General features: G+C 51.7%; 1 protein-coding gene across 1 annotated transcript in view; it reads left to right on the top strand.

Moving 5' to 3' along the window:
* KNTC1 (kinetochore associated 1) overlaps positions 1-26,749 on the top strand; it is a 926,084-nt gene that overhangs the window by 466,991 nt on the left and 432,344 nt on the right. Inside the window, exon 38 of the mRNA XM_086942947.1 lies at positions 16,739-16,795. Coding sequence (XP_086799073.1) covers positions 16,739-16,795 — 57 coding nt within the window. The remainder of the gene's footprint in view (positions 1-16,738; positions 16,796-26,749) is intronic.

Genomic DNA, 26,749 nt, shown 5'->3' with positions numbered 1-26,749 from the left:
TTTCCAAACTTTTTTGCGTGGGATCTCCGTGTCGGCAAAAATGTCCTACCACCCAGCGTTCCCCTTGTTCTCCCGAGTAAAAGGATACCTCACTTGACATTCAATACAACCAGCTTTTGCAAGAGGGGTTACCTGGGTTTTTGGCCACGTGCTAGACGGCCATCTAGGGAAACCTACCAAACCCACACATTTCTGAAAAGTAGACACCCGGGGGCTTCCAAGGAGGTATGGCTTGCATGGATCCTCCAACGTTCCTTTACCCAGAATCCCTTGCAAACCTCAATTTTAGCTAAAAAAAAATCATTTTTTTCACACTTTTTTGCATGGGAAAGCGTGGCATCACTGGGCACACACAAATTTCCTTCCACCCAGCGTTCCCCCAGGTCTCCCGATAAAAATGGTACCTCACTTGCGTGGGTAGGCATAGTGGCTGCAACAGGAAACGGTCCAAATCGTACAGTGGAGAATTAAGTTTTCAATTTGAGAGCGTGTGATTCAAGGAAATTGTGACAGACAATTTCAAGTTTGCAGGAGATTCTGGATAAAAATCAACAATAGAATTCACCAGAAAGACATGACCATATACTTCCATGGTTTAACAATAATAACTAAATTTAGTAAGTTATTTATGGCTATAATGTACACCGTAACAGAGTTACTCAAAAGTCAAACATTCAAGGCACGGCTAACTATTCCTCAAAGACACACACATACAGGTTGGATTTGGCACGAGGGCGAGTGATGGTTCAGTACATAAAATTTAATTAACAAGATATTTCAAAAAATGAAATGCTCTGTCAATAAATAAATGCATAAAAACCGAACCAGTGACTCGCAACTCGTGAGCTGTAAAGCCACGACAAGGCACCAACCGTTTTACAGGCCATTCACACGCCTTTCATACCTGATACAAACCAGACCATTGACACCATCCGGAAAGAACAGCAACACATTACAAAAATCACAATAAGGGACAATGTACACCCTACTTCAGAAAGAGATAAAAGACAAACATTACTGCACAGCCATCAAATCCGCAAGCACACACACATTCTGGTTGGATTTGGCACGAGGGTGAGTGATGATTCTGTACATACAATTGTATTTGCAAGTAATTTCAAAAAAATGAAATACACTGCGTATAATTGAAAGTATGATAAACTGAACCACTGACTCACAGCTCGTGAGCTGTAAAGCCACGTCAAGGCACCAACCTCTTTACAGGCCATTCATACACCTTTCGTACGTGTGACACATACAAAACATTCACACCGCCAGCCGCGGACCCATCACATTTCAACACTCACACCAGCAGACAGCGCCATTCAAGGGCCCATCACTTTCACACGCCCACATTTCTGACATTTCAACAACACAAAATGATGGACTGCGTGGAGTGTCACTCACCTAGCAGTGTGTGTAGTGACCAAAGTAACTACTCACACACCGCCAGCCGAGCGCCAGTCCACCGACACCACCACCCAAGCACCAGACCATGCACACCACTAGCCAAACACCACTCAGCGCACACCGACGGCCAAGTACCACTCCACACACACCACCAGCCAAGCAACACACCACGCACACTGCAAGCCAAGGGGCACTCCACACACAACGCCAGCCAAGCACCACTCCGTGCACAGACAGCCAAGTACCACTCCACACACACCGCCAGCCAAGCGCCACTCCACGCGCACCACCATCCAAGCACCGGACCATGCACACCGCCAGCCAAACACCACTCAGCGCACACCGACAGGCAAGTACCACTCCACACACACCACCAGACAAGCACCACTCCACGCACACCCCAAGCCAAGTGCCACTCCACAAACATCGCCAGGCAAGCACCACTCCGTGCACAGACAGCCAAGTAGCACTCCACGCACACCACCAGCCAAGCGCCACTCCACACACACCACCAGCCAAGCGTCACTCCACACACACCACCAGCCAAGCGCAACTCCACACACACCGCCAGCCAAGCACCACTTCGTGCACAGACAGCCAAGTATCACTCCACGCACACTACCAGCCAAGCGCCACTCCACGCACACCACCAGCCAAGCACCACTCCACGCACACCACCAGCCAAGGACCAATCCAAACACAACACCAGGCAAGCGCAAGAGCACGCACATGGCCAACAAAACACCAGACCACGCACACCGCCAGACAAGCACCAGTCCACAGACACCGCCAGACAAGCACCAGTCCACAGACACCGGCAGCCAAGCGCCAAACCATGCACACCGTCAGACAATGGACACTACACGCAAACCAACATCATACTTTAGTTTTTTTTAAAGTGAAAGAAAAACAAAAACAAATTGCAAATTGATACAAATCTACTAACTCAACAACTACACTAAAAAGACTACACAAATGCAAACTTTGAAACTGAACAATAAGACCAACCAGTTCACTTTACCACTCATTGATACTCCCAAAAATTCTTTTGCGTGTGGTACAATCTATAACAAGCAGGTACACACAGCCCGGGGTTTGAAGGGCAGTCAGGGCAGTACATACGAACCTCCTTCCGCAAACCTCTTCGCCAACAGACTCTACATCTCCGACTGGGAAAGTCTTTTGAGGTTGTAGGAGGAATTTGACCAGGAAAATGGCGATCTTTCAATCTGGCAATATCCTCCACCACTCCAACTCTAGGAACACTTGCCTGTTCAACTAAAACAAGGCTGCCTATTACAGACTCCTGAAACTTTTCAAAAGTAATCTTTGACTGGGGACAAGATTTCTGGAACACAACAAAAGCATTAAAGGTTGCCAAGTGGAAAAGATGGATAGCCAACTTCTTGTACCAAATGTAAGCCTTACGAAGAGCAGCATACGGTTCCAACCTCTGGTCTACTCTGTCAACACCACCCATGTACTTATTGTAGTGCATTATGCACACAGGTTTGCGCACTTCTGCAACCTGACCCCAAACAGTCACCGGTTCAGTGCTTTCATCATGTATTGTAGTCAACATGTAGACATCTCTCCTGTCTGAAAACTTCACAGCTAGAAGCTCCTCACAACGCAATGCACTACACTGTCCCCGAGCAAGCTTCTGACACACAAGTTCTTTTGGGAAACCTTTACGGTTTGAGCGGATTGTGCCACAAGCAACAGTGTCCACTTTGCCCAATTCCCTGAACAACCGCACACCAGTGTAGAAGTTATCGACATACAAATGATGGCCTTTGTTAAAAAATCCACGACCAAGTTCCCACACAATTTTCTCAGTCACTCCAAAAGTCGACGGACAACCAGGGGGGGTTAATCCTGGATTCCTTACCAGTGTACACCCTGAAATTAGAGACATATCCAGTCTCACTGTCACACAGCATATACAGTTTGATTCCATAGCGTGCCCTCTTACTAGGAATGTATTGCCGAAATACCAAGCGGCCTTTGAACAACAGCAAAGACTTGTCCACTGCAATTTCTTTCCCAGGATAAAAGATCTCAGAAAATCGATCAACGAAATGATCAATGACAGGCCGAATCTTGAAAAGACGGTCACAATCAGGGTGATCTCGTGGCAAAGCAAGACTATTGTCAACAAAATGCATCATCCGAAGCAGAAGCAAATACCGATCACGACTCATGACTGCCGGAAATATAGCTGTAGCCATCAAGGGACTAGTAGACCAATATGAAGCCATTGATGGTTTCCTAAGCAAGCCCATCAAAAAAGTTAAACCCAAAAACTTTTTCATCTCCTCCAAATTTGTGGGAGTCCACCGGGTAGCTCTAGCGTGGGGCTTAAGTCTGGCACTGTTCACCCTCAAAAAATTTTCAGCATACAAATTAGTCTGCTCTACAATCTCTGCCACAAACACATCATCCATAAACAACTTGAAAAAATCAATAGGCAAAAAGTTTTCTGTGTTCACCCTACACCCTGGAACACCAGTAAATTCAGGCAATGCCGGCTGCACCATGCCTGGTGCAACCCAGAGGTCAGAACTTTCAACATCAAGTCTTGCAGCCGCAGGCTGCCGCCCAGCTGCCTCTCGTCTTACTGCACCAACTGGAATACTAGCAACCCCAGGCTGCAGCCCAGATGTCTCTTGCCGCACTATTGGCACAGGAATGTCCTCCGCAACCACAGACACAACAATGTCCTCTGCAACCACAGGCGCAGCAATGTCCTCCGCAACCACAGGCACATCATCCACACCAAAAGTAGCTTCATCAGCACTCAGAGTGTCTTCATCATCAGATGAAGCCATGTGTAGAGAAAACTCACTACCTGAGTCTTCACCTCCCACCTCTGGTTCAGAATCAGAGTCAGACTCTGGACCATGGTCAGAGGAAGAATCAAAAAGCAATCCAACAACTTGCTGAGCAGTAATCCGGCGGCTAGCCATTATCCTTACAAATAAAGGAGTCTGCACAAACAACAACAACCCCAACACTGCGCAAAGTAAGATGAAAAATGTAAGCCTTTTTAAAAAAAAAACTAATTTAGAAAATATATACAATTCACTTACAAGACACAACTACACTCACCAGCACCTACTCTGCAAAGACACAGCAAAGGGGCAACGATATCCCACTAGAAAGAAGAAGAAAAAACACTTACATCTACAGAAGGACACATCAAAAACAAATGCAAAACATGTTTTACAATCACAACAAACAGAAACCAAACATACTCGTATTTTACTACACACTTTTCAAAAAAATACAATCACAGTACAATTGAACAAAAAAGAGGTCTCTTACCAAACACATACAACTACAGAAACAGCAGAACAACCAGTAACGGAACCGCACACTGCAACACTCTAAAGAGAAAAAAAAACAACACACATTACAACAGGCTATGTCACAGGGTATGTCAAAAATGGGGTGTCTGTCCCAAAGGGGGGAAGATTATAAATCATTATAAACGTGGGCCCCCTGGAAGCAACCCTACGGAGGGCAGAGAGGCCAAATAAAGACACGGCAGAACATACTGAAAACAAATGGGCCAAAGGAAGCAACCCTTGGCCAAGGGGTCGCTCCCTATAAAAAACAAAAACCTGGAGTACAGTGGGCTTTTCTACCCCCCCCCCCCTGGGACCAGAATAACGCACTAACATGGGCGATCTGCCCCCAGGTGGGGCAGAAAAGTCTGCATTGACAAATGATGGCCCTAGGAAGCGACCCTTCCCCAAGGGGTCGCTTCCTTTACAACTATACATAAATCCCTGGTGTCTAGTGGGCTTTTCTGCCCCCCCTGGGTCGAGATCGCTCGCTAAAACGAGCGATGTCGACCCAGGGGGGGCAGAAAAGTCTGAATGACAAAATAATTGCCCCTGGAAGCGACCCTTGCCCAAGGGGTCGCTTCCTTTTTAAACATAAACAATCCCTGGTGTCTAGTGGGCTTTTCTGCCCCCCCTGGGTCGAGATCCCTCGCTAAAACGAGCGATGTCGACCCAGGGGGGGCAGAAAAGTCTGAATTATTAAAATATTGCCCCTGGAAGCAACCCTTCCCCAAGGGGTCGCTTCCTTTACAATTATACATAAATCCCTGGTGTCTAGTGGGCTTTTCTGCCCTCCCTGGGTCGAGATCGCTCGCTAAAACGAGCGATGTCGACCCAGGGGGGGCAGAAAAGTCTGAATTATAAAAATATTGCCCCTGGAAGCGACCCTTCCCCAAGGGGTCGCTTCCTTTACAATTATACATAAATCCCTGGTGTCTAGTGGGCTTTTCTGCCCCCCCCTGGGTCGAGATCGCTCGCTAAAACGAGCGATGTTGACCCAGGGGGGGCAGAAAAGTCTGAATTACTAAATAATTGCCCCTGGAAGCGACCCTTGCCCAAGGGGTCGCTTCCTTTCCAACAAAAAACATCCCTGGTGTCTAGTGGGGGCATTACTTGTGCAGGATCGCGACGCTGTGCGCGATCCTGAACCAGTAATGCCCAGCATTGGGACATCAGGGGAGAGGAAACAGTGTTTCCTTCCCCCTGATGCCTCAAGGCACCGAGAAATGGCCCCACCGGAGCACCAAACACCGACCTTGTTCCCGGACGCGCTGGAAACAAATGGCTTCCAGCGCGTCCAGCGCTTCCTGATGACGTCGGCGCGCGCTGTGCGCGCTGACGTCACCAGGAAGCGTGGGGGGGCCAGGGGGTGGCAGCGGAAAGTCTTCCGATGCCACCCCAGCAAAAAAAAACAAGATCGCTGCACAGGGGGGGGGAGCGCCAGCGCTCTCCCCCAGGGCTGTACTGATGACGGAGCGGTTCCGTCATCAGCACAGCCCAACCGATGCTGATGACGGAACCGCTCCGTCATCAGCATCGAAGGGGTTAAACCTATAGCTGATACCTTGAGAAGCTATCATTGGCTCCCTATTAGGAACAGAATCAAATTCAAGACCTTGTGCATAGTTTATAAATCACTGCACCAACAAGCCCCTCAATTCCTGAGGGATCACCTCATTCTATACAATCCTTCCCGACCTCTCCGTTCAGCCAAACTGAATGATTTGGTGGTACCCCGTACTAAACAGGTTACCTGGGGAGACAGACGTTATCTGGTTGCTGCCCCGAAATTATGGAATACTCTCCCCCAATCCATTAGATCTAGCCCAAACCTCCTGTCATTTAGAAAGCAGCTGAAAACCTGGTTGTTTAACCTCTAAGAGCAAGAAGCCGAGCATAGGAGCGTTTACAATAGTACAGGGGGGGCAGAAAAGTCTGAATTATAAAAATATTGCCCCTGGAAGCGACCCTTCCCCAAGGGGTCGCTTCCTTTACAATTATACATAAATCCCTGGTGTCTAGTGGGCTTTTCTGCCCCCCCTGGGTCGAGATCGCTCGCTAAAACGAGCGATGTTGACCCAGGGGGGGCAGAAAAGTCTGAATTACTAAATAATTGCCCCTGGAAGCGACCCTTGCCCAAGGGGTCGCTTCCTTTCCAACAAAAAACATCCCTGGTGTCTAGTGGGGGCATTACTTGTGCAGGATCGCGACGCTGTGCGCGATCCTGAACCAGTAATGCCCAGCATTGGGACATCAGGGGAGAGGAAACAGTGTTTCCTTCCCCCTGATGCCTCAAGGCACCGAGAAATGGCCCCACCGGAGCACCAAACACCGACCTTGTTCCCGGACGCGCTGGAAACAAATGGCTTCCAGCGCGTCCAGCGCTTCCTGATGACGTCGGCGCGCGCTGTGCGCGCTGACGTCACCAGGAAGCGTGGGGGGGCCAGGGGGTGGCAGCGGAAAGTCTTCCGATGCCACCCCAGCAAAAAAAAACAAGATCGCTGCACAGGGGGGGGGAGCGCCAGCGCTCTCCCCCAGGGCTGTACTGATGACGGAGCGGTTCCGTCATCAGCACAGCCCAACCGATGCTGATGACGGAACCGCTCCGTCATCAGCATCGAAGGGGTTAAACCTATAGCTGATACCTTGAGAAGCTATCATTGGCTCCCTATTAGGAACAGAATCAAATTCAAGACCTTGTGCATAGTTTATAAATCACTGCACCAACAAGCCCCTCAATTCCTGAGGGATCACCTCATTCTATACAATCCTTCCCGACCTCTCCGTTCAGCCAAACTGAATGATTTGGTGGTACCCCGTACTAAACAGGTTACCTGGGGAGACAGACGTTATCTGGTTGCTGCCCCGAAATTATGGAATACTCTCCCCCAATCCATTAGATCTAGCCCAAACCTCCTGTCATTTAGAAAGCAGCTGAAAACCTGGTTGTTTAACCTCTAAGAGCAAGAAGCCGAGCATAGGAGCGTTTACAATAGTACAGCGCCGAGACGCCTGCGGGCATTTGTTCGCGCTCTATTAAATGTCAAAAATAAATAAATAAATAAATTTGAATATTTGGGCTACCAACTTGCCCCAGCTGGCTTCTTCTGCTGTTGTGGCCCTGTGCTACAAACGTACCCTTGGAGTCTTTTGCTTCGGCTGGGCTCTGGAATCAACTTCTCCATGAGCAGGACAGAGTAGGCAACCACCAGGTTCATGCCTTCCTGAGCAAGGACAAAGTCAAGATGCTCATCTTGACTTAAGTCTCGTCTGTTCTCAACACTGGAGACTGGATGGTAGCGTTGAACCTGCAGGATGCTTATTTTCATATGGCTGTCCTACTAGCCCGCAGGTGCAACATGCAATTCACTGTGGCCATCCAGCATTTTCAGTTCACTGTGCTCTCATTTGTTCTCTTCAGCGCCCCTCTGGTTTTCATGAAAGTGATGGTGGTGGTTGCAGCCCGTTTCCAGAAGTCCTCGTTCCAGTCTTCCCCTACCTTGACGACTGACTGCTGAGGGCAGGCTCGCCCTACGCAGTTGTCACCCACCATAAGACTAGGGCAAACTGCCTAATTTCGTTGGCGTTCACTAGATCAGTGCCAAAGTCACACCAACTCCTTCTCAGATGCACCCTTTCATCAGGGCCATTGTCTACATGGTACAGTTTGGTGCCTTTCCCCGCAGAAGAGTTCAAGAAATGATCCTGATGTTGCTGCCTGTATCCTGGATATCAGTGAGGATGACTTTGATGCTGCTAGGACTGATGACCTCCTGCATCCTGATGGTGATGCATGCCAGGTGAAACATGTGGGTTCTGCAGTTCAATTTGAAGTCTCAATGGGCACAACATCGGGGAGAGCCCCTAGGTCACATCCGATTTTGGAGGAGAGTGCAAAAACGCGAGCAGCAGTGGTGGCTGCTGGAGCATAATTGGGTCAGCAGCATACTTCTCTCCCTATCCTATCCAGAGCTGACAGAGGTGCCTGATGCATCTCTTTTGGGTTATGGAGGCCTTGTAGAAGTGGTTGAGATCAGAGGCATCTGTTCTCCAGCAGAGGCTCGGCTCCAAATCACTCTTTTGGAGTTGTTTGTTGTTGAATGCCTTCCTATTATCCATCAAAACAAGGGTAGGGCAGGCTCTTCATGGACTACACCCGTGCCATGTGGTAATACAACAAGCAGGGTAGGGTCATGGACTCTGTCAGGCCTCTGGAAGGAGTTGGAACGCCAGGGAATTTTCCTGGTGGTGCAACAACCTGGCGGGATCTCTAAACACCAGAGCGGACAAAATCAGTTGTCCATTCCTAGGGGATCACACATGGCAGTTACAGCTCGAGTTAGCACACGGACTCTTCAGTGATTGGAGAGAGAACACATAATGTCAGTACATTTGCATTTTAGAGTTCCCAAGGTGTCTCTTACTAGGAGACACATTCTACTAAGAGTGGAACTTGGGATTCCTGTACATCTTTTCGACGATACCCCTCCTGCCAGAGTTCTGACGATCAAGCATGCCTGGGCCCAAGATATCCTAGTGGCACTGGATAGGGCAAGTAGAGCATTGGCAAGGAGCGATCACTTGTTGGATTGTACTCTTCTTTAAAATCTGCTACATGTTAGCAAAAAAGCATCCATCATAGGGATTGTGTGCATGTGAGGAATGGGGTGTATTATATTGTGTGGTTGTAATAGCTCACCATGTAATACACTTTCAACCCTTCTTAGTACCAGTCAGGCTTCATTAGTCAAACCTTAGCTAAATCTTGGGTAGCTGTGGCTTCGAGTAATCAGCCTTCAACAAAGGAACAAGTAAGTGTAAATCATTTAACAGCACTAAACAACTGAAGAAAGAAGATTCTCCAGACATCCAACACTAACTTATAAAAATAAACTGTATTTTTATGAAATGATGGGCACCAACAATAACAAGTTGTACCGGAGAGTTCTGGAGATATAGTTTTTTAAAGAAACAATAAACCAAGACATCTGAAAGAGACACGTTAGTGATAGATTCCTTACCTTAGAATATCCCCAGGCGTCAGACTGGATCCGGAAAGTTTTGCGTAGCAGTACCCTTGCGCGTCGGTAGGCGTCGTCTGCTGCTCCGCGTCCGTCGTCGGCGTCGTGGGCGCTGTGATGACGTCGTCGGAGTACTTAGACGCCGCCTCCGCGTGCTGACGTCAGTTCTTCTTTTTTCCGCACCAGCCAGCGCAGATCTGGAAAGAGCAGTTACCTAGTCACTTTTTGACTAAACTTTTGTGATCTTTTGATCCATTTCGAAGTCTTTACGACTCCGACGGTGCCGTTAGGGATGCCCGGATTCAAGCATTGCGACGAGTGCGACCGTACCATGTCGGTCACGGATCCCCACCGCCTGTGCCTGATGTGTTTTTTGCATCGACCATGACGACGAGGCCTGCTCCGACTGTCGGGCCCTTTCGAGGAAGGCCAGGCGGGAGCGGTCCCGCAGGCGACTCGAAATCCGCCAGTCGGCCCCGCGCCGTGTGAGGTCCCGGTCCCGGTCCCACGGGAGGTCGAGGGACAGGTCGCGGGGACGGAGCCGTCACAGCTCCGGGAGACGGCGCCACTCCTCCGGGTCAAAGTCGTCGGGTAAGAAGCACAAGAAGTCGAAGAGACATCATCGCTCTTCCGACTCCCCCCGACGCTCGCGCGATGCGGCCGGGTGTTCGGGTGACACCGCCCACGCTGCTCCTCGGGAGTCGCTGGCGCCGCGTCCGGCCCCATACCCCCCGGTCCCTGGGCTGAACGCGACGCCGGAGGAGATCGAGCGTTTCCTCATGGCCATGAGGTCCCTTTCTCCTCCGACGGGTTCCGCGGCGCCTTCGGGCCCAGTGAACCCGTCTGGGGGCCCTACTGGGTCGGGGGCTACGACCCTGACACCGTCTGGTGCTTCGGCCTCGACGCCGCTGGCGCCTTCGGGCCCGGCGCCGCAGGGCCCCACGATCCCGACACCGCCGGTGCCCTCGGGCCCGGCGCCGCAGGGTACAGCGGTCCCGGCGTCGTCGGTGCCTTCGGGCCCGGCCCCGCAGGGTCCCGCTGGACCCTCCTCGGGCGATGGACCTTCCCCGGTGGACCTTACGACCCCCCCGGGGTCGGTCCGTGTGGTGTCCCCTCCGGCGTCGTCCTCGGGCGGCGCCGGCCCGATGCCTCCTCTCAAACGGTTCCGACGTCCGGACGACGCCTATCGGCGCCGCTCTCGACGCCGTTCGGAGATTTTCATTTCTATGAACCGTCCTCATTCACTTATGACCCTGAATCTCAGGAGATGGGGGACGAGGAGTATTGGGAGGGGTCTGAGGACCCTCTGACAAGGGAATGTCAGTCTAACATGGACTGGACAGGAGACCTTGGGGAGGCCAGTGGCCTGGACACCTCTCCAGACACTGGATTCGTCTCTCCTCCTACCGTGGCTTCGGAGGAGGGCGCTACATATAGTGTGGTGTTGATGAGGGCTGCTAAGGCCTTGGGCCTTGAGCTCCCTGTCGCGGCCGTGAGGAATAACCTCCTCACTGAGGTCCTTAAGCCGCAGTCATGCTCCATGGAGCCTCTGCTGCCGTTTAATGAGGCCTTGACGGACGTTCTTTTGGGCACTTGGTCCAGGCCCGCTACAAGTTCGCCTGTAGATAGGAACGTGGCCAGACGCCACCGCCCGGCCTCGGGCGACCCATGTTTCCTGTCCACCCACCCCACCCCGAGAGTCTGGTTATCCAGGCCTCTAACTCCCAGACCGCCTTCCCGACGGCTCCCCCCGATCGGCAATCCAAGAGGTACGAGGCCTATGGCAAGAAGGTGTTCTCGTCCCTTAGCTTGGAACTGCGGTCTTCCAACACCGCATGCCTCTTGGGCCGTTACACCCACTCTCTGTGGGAAACGGTGGCGGAAGTGCTGCCAGAGTGTCCGTTGGAGGTACGGGCCAAACTCGGCCAAGCCCTAGTGGAGGGCTGGGACGCAGCGAAGTATTCAATCAGGTGCGGACTGGATACTACTGACTCGCTGGGCAGAGCGATGGCTACAACGGTGGCGATACAACGCCACGCCTGGCTGAGATCCGCCAACTTCTCGGCAGACGTCCAAAATACACTCATGGACATGCCGTTCGATGGCCGTCGCCTCTTTGGCGACAAGTTAGACCACGCGTTTGAGCGCTTTAAGGACTCCAGGGCTACGGCCAAGTCCTTGGGCCTCTCGGCCCCGCGCCAGCAAATGGGTGCCTTTCGCTCCTTTCGTGGCCAAGGAAGGGGCGCCCCCACACGTGCCGCCAGCCACTCGGCGCAAACTGTCGTCCAGCGCGGCGGCGGCCGTGGAAACCGCCGTGGAGGCGGTCGGGGAAACAAGCGGAGCCAGTCCACACCTGCCCCCGCAGCATCCGCCTCTAAACCCTCCTAGTCCGTGCTTTTCGGCCCATGTGACGCCAGTGGGAGGCAGGGTTCGCCATCACCACTCTCACTGGCGCACTGTCACTTCGGACAGGTGGGTGCTGCAGATCGTCCGAAGGGGCTACTCCCTCCCCTTCGAGACGACCCCTCAAGCCATGCCACCGCAACACCACCGAGTGTCGGGGGATCATTTGCGGCTCCTGCAGGAGGAAGTTTCGGCCCTCTTGGCCAAGGGGGCCATCGAGCGCGTTCCTGGGCCAGAAGTAGGACGTGGTTGCTTATCCCACTACTTCCTGGTACCCAAGAAGGGCAAAGGGGGCCTACGCCCTATCTTGGATCTGAGGAACGTCAACGGCTTCCTCCGGAAGGAGAAGTTCAAAATGCTGACACTGGCTCAGGTCTTGGCTGCCCTAGACCCAGGAGACTGGATGGTAGCGCTGGACTTGCAGGACGCATACTTCCACATCCCCGTCCTGACGGCCCACCGGCGTTACATGTGGTTCACGGTAGGCCTCGAGCACTTTCAGTTTACGGTGCTCCCCTTCGGCCTTACCAGCGCCCCATGGGTGTTCACGAACGTGATGGCGGTGGTCGCAGCTCACCTGCGCAGGTTAGGGGTTTCAGTCTTCCCCTACCTAGACGACTGGTTGTTGAAGGCGGGCTTGCCCCAGGCAGTCGTCAACCACCTCCAGACTACGGCGGATCTCCTGCACCGGCTGGGATTTTCCATCAATGTGCCGAAGTCACACCTGTGCCCCTCTCAGAAGCTCCTTTTCATCGGAGCGGTTCTCGACTCGGCGCAGTTTCGGATTTACCCGCCCGAACAGCGGGTTCGGGATATACAGGCCCTGATTCCGATCTTCGGGCCGTTATCCCGGGTTTCGGTCAGGTTGCCGCTGCGGCTTCTGGGGCTGATGGCCTCCTGCATCCTTCTGGTGCATCACGCAAGGTGGCGGATGCGGGCTCTGCAGTGGGACCTGAAGTTTCAAGGGGCCCAGCACCGGGGCAACCTGTCCGACCATGTCCTGATCTCGGAGGGCACTGCGAGACAGCTGCATTGGTGGCTCACGGACCGCGATTGGGTCAACGGCAGATCCCTCTCCCTTCCCCAACCGGAGCACGTAGTTGTGACAGACGCGTCCCTCCAGGGCTGGGGAGGCCACTTGGGAGAGGCGGAGATCAGAGGACTCTGGTCTCCGGCGGAGTCCCGGCTCCATATCAATCCGTTGGAGCTGCGGGCGATTCGTCTGGCACTGAAAGCATTCCTCCCGTCTGCCCGAGGGAGTGCAGTGCAGGTGTTCACGGACAACAACACCGCCATGTGGTACTGCAACAAATAGGGCGGGGTGGGGTCGTGGACCCTATGCCAGGAGGCTCTGCGACTCTGGCAATGGCTGGAACATCAGGGCGTGACTCTGGTGGTTCAACACCTGGCAGGTTCTCTGAACACCAGGGCGGACAAACTCAGCCGTCGGTGCTCGATGGATCACGAATGGCGTCTGAACTCGGATGTGGCGCAAGGCCTCTTTCTGCGATGGGGAGAGCCTTGGTTAGATCTATTCGCCACCGAAGAGAGCGCGCAATGTCATCAGTTCTGCGCGTTGGAATTTTTAAGGCGGCACTCGCTCGGAGACGCTTTTCGTCGCGAGTGGAGCTGCGGTCTGTTGTACGCCTTTCCGCCTATACCTCTTCTGCCTAGAGTGCTGAAGAAGATCAAGCGCGACCGGGCACAAGTCATCCTTGTGGCTCCGGACTGGGCACGAAGGTACTGGTATCCCGAGCTACTCAGTATGTCAGTCGATCCCCCGATTCGTCTGCCTCTTCAGGAGGACCTTCTGTTGCAGCAGCAGGGGACGGTCCTCCACCCGAACCTGTCCAGTCTGCACCTCCATGCATGGAGATTGAGCGGCGACAGTTGAGGCCATTTGACTTGCCTCCTGAAGTCTGCAACATCATTCTGGCAGCCAGGCGTCCCTCCACAAAGACGGTATACGCCTGCAGGTGGAACAGATTTGTGGCATGGTGCACAGCAAAGGCTGTGGATCCCCTCAATGCCCCTCTCTCTGAGGTTCTTCTCTTCCTTCTTTCTCTTGCCCAGCAGGGCACTGCTCTGGGCACTATCAAGGGCTATCTGTCGGCTCTTTCAGCCTTTCTGACGCTGCCTGACCAACCTTCTTTGTTCAAGTCCCCTATTGTAAATCGATTCCTGAAGGGCATTACTCATACTTTTCCTCCTGTTCCCTTCGTGATGCCTCAGTGGGACTTGAACCTGGTTCTCACATTTCTGATGTGCGCTCCCTTTGAGCCACTTCACAACTGTCCTCTTCGCCTTCTTTCTTTGAAGACTGCCTTCCTGGTAGCCATCACCTCTGCCAGGAGAGTGAGTGAGCTCCAGGCTCTTTCTTGCAAGCCTCCTTTCCTTTCAGTCCATCCGGACAAGGTTGTGTTGAGGACTAGGCCCTCCTTCTTGCCTAAGGTGGTCACGGCCTTCCACATTGGGCAGTCCATCACATTGCCCACCTTCTTTCCGCCTTCGCACCCCTCGAGAGAGGAGGAGAGGCTCCACCGTCTGGACCCAAAACGTGCGCTCTCGTTCTATCTGGATCGCACACGCCAGTTCCGGGTGGATGATCAACTCTTTGTTGGGTACGCGGGCGCTAAGAAAGAGAAAGCGGTGCACAAGAGGACCATTTCTCGATGGATTATCATGTGCATCCAGGCGTGTTACTCCTTGGCTAAAAAGGAACCCCCTGTTGGGCTGAGGGCTCATTCCACTCGAGCCACTGCCACTACTACTGCCTTGGGCCGCGGTGTGCCCTTGCAGGACATTTGCCAGGCAGCTACGTGGGCCTCGTTGCACACGTTTGCAAGGCACTACTGCCTGGACAGTCAAGTCTGGAGGGATGGCCACTTCAGCCGTTCCGTTCTCCAGGACTTTCTGGTGTAAATATTGGTTCGCAGACCCACCACCACGGGGATGGTATTGCTGGGGTATCTATTCTAAGGTAAGGAATCTATCACTAACGTGTCTCTTTCAGATGCACAAGTTACTACTTGTGTAACGATATATCTGTAAGAGACATTAGTTAGCGATAGATTCCTTACCGACCCACCCATCCTCCCCGTTCTGCGAACCGATATCTAGGGTTAAGGTCATCCCCTTTCAGGGCCCTAGTTTCTTGGCACCAGTGTCGGTTTTTGTCATGGCTCTGCGCTTCTGGCGCGGAAAAGCTGTGGCTAAGAACTGACGTCAGCACGCGGAGGCGGCGTCTAAGTACTCCGACGACTTCATCACGGCGCCGACGACGGACGCGGAGCCGCAGACGACTCCTACCGACGCGCAAGGGTACTGCTACGCAAAACTTTCCGGATCCAGTCTGACGCCTGGGGATATTCTAAGGTAAGGAATCTATCACTAACTAATGTCTCTTACAGATATATCGTTACACAAGTAGTAACTTGTGCTTTTTTCACAACCTTGAAAAAGTATTTGCAAATTCAACAAATTTGACAACTGGAAACATTTTCAGCAAAAGGTTACATCAAGGGTGAATGTGGTTATTTAGAATTACTTTGGCCAACTAACTCAGGCGGTGAGCCCATTAGAAGGATTAACAAGGTTCACACAAAGAATACAAGTAGTTCCCTGACTTCGAGCACAGACACCAGGCAAATGTGCAATGCTCAATGGAATGGACACACACAAGATTGACAGGCTTAAACAAGTAGGAAGTAGGCAGTTGAGTGACAAAAGACAAAACCAATGGTAAGCAACAGGCGAAATGCATTTTTCTCCACGTCCCCTATATGTCTTTTCAACCAGACAGCTGTGTTGTCTGGTAGGCTTTGACCTGAAAACCACTGGCAAACACAGGTGTGTCCAAGGACAAGTATTCACAAAGTGGACAGAAGCCTATTGCCACTAATACCTGCATATTTTCGTACAATTTAAATATTTTAGGTAGCACTTGTCTACATTTTTATTATTTTATTTCCAAGCAACATTACAAACAACTTCTCACTACAGGGTGTCAGCCAAAACTTGCTAGTTTATTGGCGCCACGTTTCAGACTGTACATGCTAGGCTGTCCCCCTATCCACTTGCCATCCGTGAAAGTAGGGAAAGGGGTGAGAATTTGGGGCGAGAGGAAAGAAAAGAGGAGAAGAGAAAGGAAGATGAAGTATACAAGAGGTTTGCTGTCCCTCGATACAGACTTGCCCCCGGGGTGGGGTTTGACGCCCGCCTTGTGAATACTTGTATTAGTATTACTTAAGGTGGGTCATATGTGTCTAGGTATTTGTCCAGGGCTTCCCACATGCCCTTGCGGGGCTGTTTCCACGGTGAGTTTTGGAGGGCGATTGTGTCAGCCCCCCTCAAGTACATCACCCAGTTGAGCCAGCCCTTGAAGGTTGCCTTAGAGGTGTCTTATATATCCTTAAAATGAATTATGTCACTATGAGCACTGACACTTGGGGAAAAATAGTCACGATGTTAAACAGATCACTAAAAAGTTATTTCTATGAATGTCGTGTTGTAGAAGAAGAGTTTGAAATGACAACAATTTCATATTTGTTGCAGATGAAGTTGTTTATCCATTGGACTGCAGAAGCCTGGCACACTGCTCTTTTGTCAAAGGTATTGTAAAGAATTTTGATGGTATGATGTATATTGAGTTCACGTATGATGCTCCAGTGGTCTTCACTGCATCGTAAATGTAATCATCTAAATATTGGGTGAAGTGAAGACAGTAGCACCAGGTGGGGTACTCTGTGTAAATTATGTTAAGATAACCTGCTTTTCTCCCTCATGTGATTTCCACTAATATTCATAAGCATAGGTCTTCTTAAACCTAGATTACGTCCATCAAGTTCCTGGATCACAAAACTCTTTCCCATGATAAATTTATGTTCTTAATATTAAATCTGTTGTGGAATTCAGAGAATATTTCTATAATCAAGAACAAAGATTAGAATTAAGTGACTTTTTATCATTTGTATACTTTACAACATGTCTCAATTCTTTTGTCTGCTTTCAGCTATTGGGTATATTATTATGGAACGCTCGATGTTGCTATAGGCACATGCAGGATACTGAGTAAAGAACCAGATGCTCATCCTTTTTGGCCTTTGAGATTTTTGCTGTTTTGTTTTCCCAAAATTAAACAATCTGCTATTCCAAGCATGGGGTTGAAGACCTGCTTCAAGCAATATATTCAATAGGCTCTTTTTCTTGGCATTTGATGATCGCATGATTCTGGTCTCTTGTACGGGGAACATCAATCTGCAGTATTCCTGTCAATACAGCATCTCCGAGAAAGAGATTTCTTTCAAGGTCAAAGTAATTTGAGTACTTCATGGAAACCTCAAACTCGCAAAAGGACTCTGCCCAACACAACTATGTACAATAGATTAGACGTTTGCTGTACAATCAGTTTTGGCTTTGAAGATTGATCTAAGTATGAGGCTCATCTGAAAGCATATTCCACTCATGAGGTCCCTGAGAAGAAGTTAAAAAGTTATAGTAACTGCTAAATCCTCAAATCAGCAAAGAGCATTTATTGGGCTTCACAGGGATTATTTTTGTTATTAAAAAGCTCTTTTATTGGCATTATAACAAAATACAGTATAGCTGTTGACAGGATCATCTCCATCTCAAACCCATGATAAATGGTTATATCCGTATCAATATTCTCCATATGACAAATTCTAAATTAATCTTTCCTGTCCCACCCATTGTGGCTTCAGTCCATCAGAATTGTAGCACTTTACCCACCTCCTCCAGAGACGTTCATGTGGGCAACCCCTTTGTTGTAGAATTCTTTTTCTAGTACCTAACAGTAGTCCAGCCCAGGTCTAAACTTTGAAAGTAGGGGAGCTGTTTCACACTTCGTGTCTGGACTTTGTCACTTTTCCCATCAAAAAGTCCAACCCCACTAATAATTTAATGCACCTATAGGTGTTTGTTATAGAAGACATTTAACAAGGCCATTTGGGTTGTCACTTCAAAGGCAGTTTCCATAATGTCAGACAAAATCATGGACACTTTACCCCAATATGGCTTCAAAGTCGCACAATCCCACACCAAGCATAAGAAATCCCCACAACCCTCCCAGGACCTATAACAAGTATGCGAGTACCCTCTTCCCATTCATAACAGCCTCTCCCTTATATGTGAGCGATGCAAATATTTAAATTAAAAAGACTGTAGCCTGATGAAAACGCTAACTGCCTTGGGCCCATTAGAGCGATCTGCCAGTCTTTATTGTCCATTAGGTCCATACCTGCCTTTCCTCTAAACCTGAAAGAAATCTGTTGTGTGGATAACCAAATTTGATATATTCACAATATCTTCTTGTCTGTAAGGTGGACCATGGTAATCCTGGCCTATATCTGGCTAAATTGTGGGATATCCTCTCCTGTGCCAGATATTCAGTCATGTATTTCAGAGCTGGAATGAGCCGATGAGTTGGGTAATTAATAACCCAAATTCCTCCTGAAGCTGGAAGACGACCCTAACAGTGTTGCCCAAGACCACATATCCCAAAATAGAGCTGCCAACGAGGTCCCAGCTTCGCCAGCACTCCAGGGCAATAACCTGTTGAATGGTCGTTTCCGTCCATAGTGTACTGTTTTGCTTCTGCTTTCCCTGCCAATCCCATATGTTATGTTGCATCTCTCCTGACACTTTTAGTCGCTGGTGGGAACCCTGCCAGAAAATATAATGGGTTGGCATGTCAAAGGTTTACCTTTCACTGTTGGAAGCCAGGTTCCCACCAGGTTCGGGAATCCAGCCATTAATTACCACTAAATGTGCCATGTGGTTATAACTCACAGGAATCATTTAAACATGTCAGGCCAAGCAGGCTTCCGAAGGGAAGCAAACATCTGGATCTAGTAGTTCATCTAAAAAAACACAGATTTTGCACTAACAAGTCTGCAGCTCAGTTTCAGTATTACAATAAAACTAAAAATCTGCATCAATCCTTCCTTGGAGCCGAGCTCCTATAGGTGTTGATCAATGAGCATTCCACTCCAGGGTTTGGTCAACTTTCTTCCTTTGAATCTCAGTGGTCTTCAATTAGAAAGGACTATGGATGATGGGGGCGTGGCCAGCCAGCCAATATGGTGGACGGGTTCTTTTAACTCTCTGATACAGGACCCCTGGTTATCCTGTTTTTTATCCTAACGAGGTGTCCCCTGTGTTCGCAACAAGCGGGAGCGGTGTAGAGAATCAGCGGGGAGTCTACGGAGACCAGTGGTTGTCGCCCGGATGAAGCGGAAAGGGGAGCAGCAGTCCGGCTGCAGCGGAGCGGCGCCAGAGGCAAAGGCGCGAAAAGTGCCCCGGGATCTAACGGCTGCCAGTGGGGTCTGCGGGGAAGCTGAGACGCCGCTGAAGGCGCTGCGATCTACCCTGGTGGTGCGCGATGTCCTGGTGAGGCTGTCCGTGCAGTGCGAAGAAGGGTACTGACGGGTCCCGCCATCACTGGTTGCCAGTGTGGAGGAGTGCGGCCCGAGGTAGGAGGTGGGAGCGCGCGGAAAGCGGGGCACCGGAAGAGAGACCCGAACCTGCTGCGGCCCACACGGAGCTCTCAAAGAAAATAGCGGAAGTCCTGGAGCAAGCGGGCGGTGGCACAACAAAGGCTGGTGCGGCGGGCCCTGATTCGAGGCAGTGCGCCCGGTGCTTGAGGCGGAGCGGGCTGCCCCCTGAGTGTCCCAGTGGGGGCGCGGGGGTTCGGGCCCGCACTGCCTTAGCACTAAGGCCTGGAGAAAACTGCGGACCGCAGCTCGCCGACTGCAGCGCCATCCAAGGTGAGGAGAGCGGCCTGGTGCGGAAGGAGTCCGCGGCAGCAACGAGGCTTAGAGGGAGGCGCCCAGGCCTGCGACCTGTGAAACCTGCTGCGACCACCCATAACCAGAGGCGGCGGCCATCACCTGCCTACTGGCGGGGACTTAGGAGACACGTGGGGCTGCAAGCGGAGGAAGAGTGCCTACGGGGGCCTCCAGAGGCATCAGTTATCCCCGCAAGTGAAGTTCTACAACTAGCACGCCCAAGGAGGGTCCAGGCCCTGTGCTGAACAGTGGTGGTCCTGTAGCCCCGATCAGACTATACACAGAGGCGGCCCCCTGGAGCTGACACAAACGGCAGGGGGTGAGACGGCACTCGCGGCGTCTGGCCTGATAGGCGATCAGGGCTGGGGCACTGCGCCTGGTGGAATAGCTAAAGCACAGCCCTTTAGTGTGGGGAAGTACGACACAGCTGTGATATCTCCGGAGGTGCTCGGGGGAAAACCCACTGGTGGAGACTGTGAGGTGGAGGCCTGAGGCGCTGGGACCTGGGTGCCATTTTGGGAGCAGCGCCATTTTGGATGGGACCGGGGCTGAGGCCACACACCCCAGGCATCGGAGCTGCCCTGCACATGGGAAGTTCCCTGAGCGTTCAGTAGCGACATAGGTGCTCTGCGTCTGTCCTCTCGCAGAGCTGCCACGATCATAGTCCAGAGGTGACTGCTGGAGCTGAGCAGTGTTCGACAGAGGCGCGTGGGTAAAAGTGTGACACCCTGTGAGGACAGTCTGGGCATACCCTGGTGTTACGCAGGGGAGGTGCGCTGCAGGCTAACCGACCACCAGAGCCAGTGGACAGTATGACGTGGTTGCCTCCCTAAAATTGACGGTGATCATCCAGGAAGACCCCCCCCCCCCCCCCCCCTTATTTTTCTCTTTTGCAGACAACCTTGCCACAAGATTGCCACAGCATATCTCCTTTTCGGCACAAAACAGGGAGGGCCTGGGCTCTAGTGGCTTGAAGCCGATCAGCCTCGTACGAATCAGTGACCGCTTGCGGATGCCAACGGGACAGCAGCTAGTCATGGGCCGGTTGCGGGACAAAGCACAAAACGGGCAGCCGAGGGCTGATGGTCTGGGACCTCGCCGGGGCGACAGAGTGGAAACATGGATGCCCAAGCAGCGGCTCTCACGGCCAAAATTGACATTGTGTTGGCAGCGGTGGAACGGATTGGCACTACCCTAGAGCAAACAAAGGAGTCCCTGGAGTCGAGGATCGACAAAGTCACATCAGATTTTACCCTCCTCCATGCTGATCATCGTAAACTAACGGAGTCAGTTGCTTTGCAGAACCAGACACTCCAAGAGATTCAACCGGTGGTACAGAATCACACTATAGCGCTCCAAGATATGATTGACCGTGTCCACGCACTGGAAGATCGGATAGAGGATGCGGAAGGGCCCTCCCAGCGAAACAATGTCCGTGTGGTGGGCCTTCCGGAAGGCGAGGAGGGCAGAAACCTGGAGCACTACGTGGAGAAATGGTTGCTCGACCTCCTGCCCCCGGGGGTGCTATTGCCTCAGTTCGTGGTTGAGAGGGCGCACAGGATGCCAGCACAGAAGCCCAAGCGGGACGCTATGCCCGCCCCTTCCTTTTCAGACTCCTCAACTATCGGGACAGAGATGTGGTACTCACCGAAACCAGGAAACACGGCGACCTCACTGTGGGAAATGGTCAGGTGATGTTCTTCCCAGACTACCCAGCAGCGGTTCAGAAACGGAGGAGTACCTACATGGCGGTGAAACGTCAACTGTGAAATCTGGAGTTGCCCTATTCTCTGTTGTTCCCGTCTCGCCTTAGGGTGGTCTCGAAGGAGGGAACCTATTTCTTTGATGCCCCATCAGACGTTTGGGACTGGCTAGAGGAGACGGGGTAGTGGAAAGGGCCAAGACCCTCAGGCCCAGAGGATTGTGACTAGCAAGAGAGGAGATCGAGAAGGCGTAGGCAGAGGGGGACCCGCCGGTACATCAGACCGGGCCCAATCGCACCCAGCCCGGAGAGGATCAGGCTGGAACGTCAGGAAGCTCTGGAGGCGGTGGCGACCCTTGGGACAGTGAGCACCCATAGCCATGTGGAGGTCCATGGATGCAGCAAACCCTCCACTGTGTTCTCTGAAGATCTGAACATGCCAGTGGTGACGCCTCGGACGGCTGACCAGATCATGTGATCGAGGGGTGTTGAGCTGTACTTCTCCGTGACTCACACTCATGTGTACAATACAAGCTGGTTTCCCTCCCTCTTTTCACATGTTCGTACACATGCTGTTGAAATGTGCTATGTGCTGGCGGCGCACTGCTCATCCATTGTAGCTCATGTGCGCGACTGCGAGATGCCTTGCTAGATCGGGGATGAGGCGCGCGGAGCGGAGGTTGCGGTCGTCGGATCAGGTAGCTGTGGCCCACACTGCTCCTGCGTGGTTGACCAGCCTATGACTTATCGCACACCTCTAGCGAGTTCAGGGGGATGGAGATAGGGGCGTAGAGCAGTCTAGTCGCTGACATAACACACACCCCACTAGCCGCTACATTGGACTAGTTCTTTATCATAAGTGTTTCACTCGAAGTTTGGACGTATGCCCTTTCGGGGATTCGCCCCATCAGTTTTGTTGTTTAAGGTTGTTAATATGTTTAAGTTGCAGCACACTGATACGCTCCCCTTAGACCTCAGCTACGGCCCCCCCGAAGAGACGAATCTCCCTTGCGCTGCGATGACTCCCCAGAACAATGATGTCATGACTTGGAACATACGTGGCATGCACACACCATTGAAACGCTAATCCATCTTCTCCTAACTACAACGCCATGCTGTGGGGATTGCCCTCCTACAGGAGACCCACATGACCCAGATAGAGCTTGACAAATTGCGCAGACGCTGGAGGGGGTGACTTTATTGCACGGTATTCTTGGCGCATACGCCCGTCTCACAGACACGTCAGGAAGATGAGCTCCTACGCTATGAGCGGGAAGGGGGGGTAGGTAAGCACACAAGTTAGGGAATCTTCGCACTCGGCACGCAAAGCTTCTAGAGAAGCTGCGGTGCCACAACTATGCTGCACACACGGCCAGAACACACGCCAAGGCAGATAGAGCAGGCCGACTGCTGACCTGGTTGATAAAACGGTGCCCCAATAAGAGCTCTCCGCACAGCAGGGGGGAGATGGTGAATACACAGCGTGAAATTCATCGTGCCCTTACAGACCACTATATGCAGCTGTACAGAGCACAAGGTATCGGCCCTAGGCATATCTTTGAGGTGTTCTTGGACTCTGTCCAACTGCCCAAGACCTCCGAGGAATAGATGGGGCGCTCAATGCGCCTATCTCGTTGGAAGAGGTTGGGGAAGCAATCCAGTCCATGGCATCCGGTAAGACCCCGGGGCCGGACGGCCTCCCCGCTGAATACTATAAAGCGTACCGGGAAACCTGACGCCATTGCTGCACAAGTTATACACAGAAGCGGTAGAGGAAAGGTTTCTTCTGCCCTCCATGCTGGAGACGTTCCTGGTTTCCTTGCCCAAACCGGACAGAGACCCCACGGCCCTGGGCTCCTATAGGCCTCTAGCGATGCTCAACGTGGACTACAAGGTCTTTGCCAAGATGCTAGCGGAAAGGCTGGCACAGGTGGTCCCCCACTTGATTCACAGGGACCAGTACGGGTTTGTCCACGCGAGATCTATGTCCCTAAACCTAAGGCGATACTTTAGGGTGGTGGCTGAGGCCGCACAGGAATGGCCCAGGGCAGGGTGGCTAATACTAGACCTGGAAAAGGTGTTTGACTGCCTAGAATGGGGTTATCTATCAGCAGTGTTGACGCGATACGCCTGGACATAGGGTTCCTACACATGGTAAGCTTACTTTACAGGAGACCTGTGGTCCGGGTGCGCTTGGGCCCCTACATTTCAGAACCGGTGGCGGTGGGCCGAGGCACCCGGAAGGGGTGCTCTGTCCCCGCTCCTGTTCGCGCTAGCGATAGAGCCCTTTGCTGCAGCCATACGTACGACCCTTGGTGACGGTATCCAGATGGGAGACGCAGTCCACCAGGTATCGCTCTATGCTGACGACCTTTTGGTGTTCGTGCGAGATGTGGGACACTTACCCGCACACCTGGCACAGCTGCTGCATACATTTGCTGCTGTCTTGGGACTCCGAGTGAATGCGGGTAAATCCTGCCTTTACACTTTCAGAGAGCGAACCGAAGACCCGGGATATCATCTCGAGGGTACGCGAGTCCAATGGAAAGCGGACACCTTCCGATACCTGGGGATACAGATATACCTTTGCCCAACTGACCTGTTCGACGGGAATCTTGGAAGGGCGGTTGCGGCCAGCAGGTCGCAGATACGCTTTTGGAGCGCACTACCACTGACCACCGCGGGCAGAGCTGCGCTTGCTAAAATGGTCATACTTCCCCACATCCTGTACTACTTTGTTAATTTACCGTTATTTATTCCGGCTTCCTTTTTCACTATGCTGAATAAGCTACTGCGGGACTTCGTCTAAGGAACCTCTAGGCACAGGCTGGCGCTGACAAAATTATTCTTGCCGACAGACCGAGGGGGCTTTGCTGCCCCTTGTTTTGAGCACTACTACCTAGCCGCGCAGCTCTAGCGGGTTGCCCGTTGGTTGGCCAATAGAGGTAAGGAAGACACAGCCACGGCACTGCCGTCGTACTCCCTAGAGCGTATCACCAAACTCTTCCACCCCATGGCAAAACCTGAGCGCCTGGGCCCGCTCCTCTTGGAGGTGGCATACAAGTGCTACCGACGAGCCATATACCTCACCCGTGGCTCGATCCCTTATGCGCCTGCTATACCCCTGGAGGGCTCACCAAGTGGGGAGGGGAGGGGGGGGGGGGGGCTCACGTCCCTAATGCTCGCGGAGTGGCGGGAGGCCAACAATCACACACTCGGTGACTTGTACAGGGAGGAGAAGCACATGGCATATGAGATGGATTCTTGATGCACCAATCCTTGATAGCACAACGGACGGCCAGATGGGGAGATATGGCTGTGGAGCCCCGGCAACACTTAACCATACGATATCTCCACGTCATGGGACGGGGCATACATTTGATCCGCTGGTTCGCGGTGTCCTTACAGGAACATGCGCCAATCAGCTTAGACCCCCTTAGAGGCAAGTGGGAGCTCGATCTGGGGCGGTCACTAACAGATAAGGAATGGGAAAAGGTGCTTAAGAGTCCAGTCCGTGTCCCCAGAAACATGTGATTCCACCAGATCCAGCTTTTCATTATTCATAGGGCCTACCTCATGCCTGAGTTGATCAACAAATACTTTTCTTGCGTTGATGCACTCTGCCCCAAGTGTAATGAACAGGGGGTGGGATTCATACATATGCTTTGGAGCTGTCCCGGGCTGGGTACCTACTGGCGAGCAGTTAGCGAGCTGCTGCGGAGCTGCACGGACCGAACCATACCCTTTGACTGGCCTGAGTACATCCTCCACCATTTTAAGAGATCCCCCAAAGAAAAGGTGACATCCCGGTTTTTAGATCTGGGGCTGGTGGTAGCAAAGCGCCTCCTCACAAGAAGATGGAAGGCACATGACCCGCCATGTGAGCGGGCATGTGAGCGGGCATGTCAGCGGGCATGGACCTCCTCATTCCAGGCGTGGGCCAGGGCAGAGTGGACAGCCATATGCAGAGAGGAAACAGTGGGGCTCCGGAAGGAACCCATTGCGGCACATTGGGAGAAGATGCTTAGTACATTACAACAGACAGGCATGGAAGGATACACGTGCGATGTGGAGGAGATGGAAAACTCATGTGAGGATGTGTACATGCCACAAGCCCTTTTTCTGCCAGGGATAGCTTGCGATGTTACAACGGAAGACGCCACGCGATGGAGCCAGCTTAAACCACTTTTTCAAATTTTCTGCCACACTGGGCTATCTGACCCGAGTGACCCTGATTGTGAAATTGCAGTGTCTTTCACTTAAAAAGAGAAGATACTTAAAAAATTGTCTTTTGACTGGATTGAAGAATACGTATATACTTATTCTTAAGAAGAGTTCACTCTATTTGTATTTGAAGCCCTGAAGAAAGTCAGTGGAGGACGAAACGCGTTGGCTACATTTGTGAAGAACCAAATAAAGATTGAACTTCTAAAAACATCCCAGATTCTGCTACTGAATGTTTCTCTATTGTGATTTATGAACCCTGATCATCACTGTATACGTTTACAAATAATAGTTTTGTGTGCTGGATCAGTATTGTCACAAATTGTATGTTGGAACAATCTATTGTTCTAGGAGATTTAGGGGAATAGAATCTCCGATCCGTGGCACTGAGGAAATATAAATTTTATGGTCAAGTTGTGTTCCCTATCGTGTACCCCACCGTCTCCATGTACCAGCTTAAAGTGCATGTAACTTCCCTCCTGTGCCAGCTATGAAGACGCAAATACATTTGCGTCCAACGTTAACATGTCCTCTTTCAGACCCACCCTGAATGGGTTGAATAGTCCATTCCTAAGTATGCTATGCCAACGTCTTTTTGTAGTGTACTTTACACGTTTTCCGGCTCTGGCAAAGTAGGCCCTGAATTTCTGCCATCGAGCCTTTTTCTGGCTTCTGACTCTGAAAGCCTCAGCCCAGGCTGTCTCTGTACCCGTGAACTCTGACTTACTTCCAGCGCGGCCCACCGCGCTTAGCTCAGCCTGCTGCCTGCCAAGACTGACTACAACCTTCGAATTATCTGTTCCGCTCCTCGAAAATACATTCCTGCCTACTAGT

This window comes from Lissotriton vulgaris, chromosome 11, assembly GCF_964263255.1.
Source record: "Lissotriton vulgaris chromosome 11, aLisVul1.2, whole genome shotgun sequence".
Classification (NCBI taxonomy): Eukaryota; Metazoa; Chordata; class Amphibia; order Caudata; family Salamandridae; genus Lissotriton; species Lissotriton vulgaris.
This window is presented reverse-complemented; position numbering and strand designations above follow the sequence as displayed.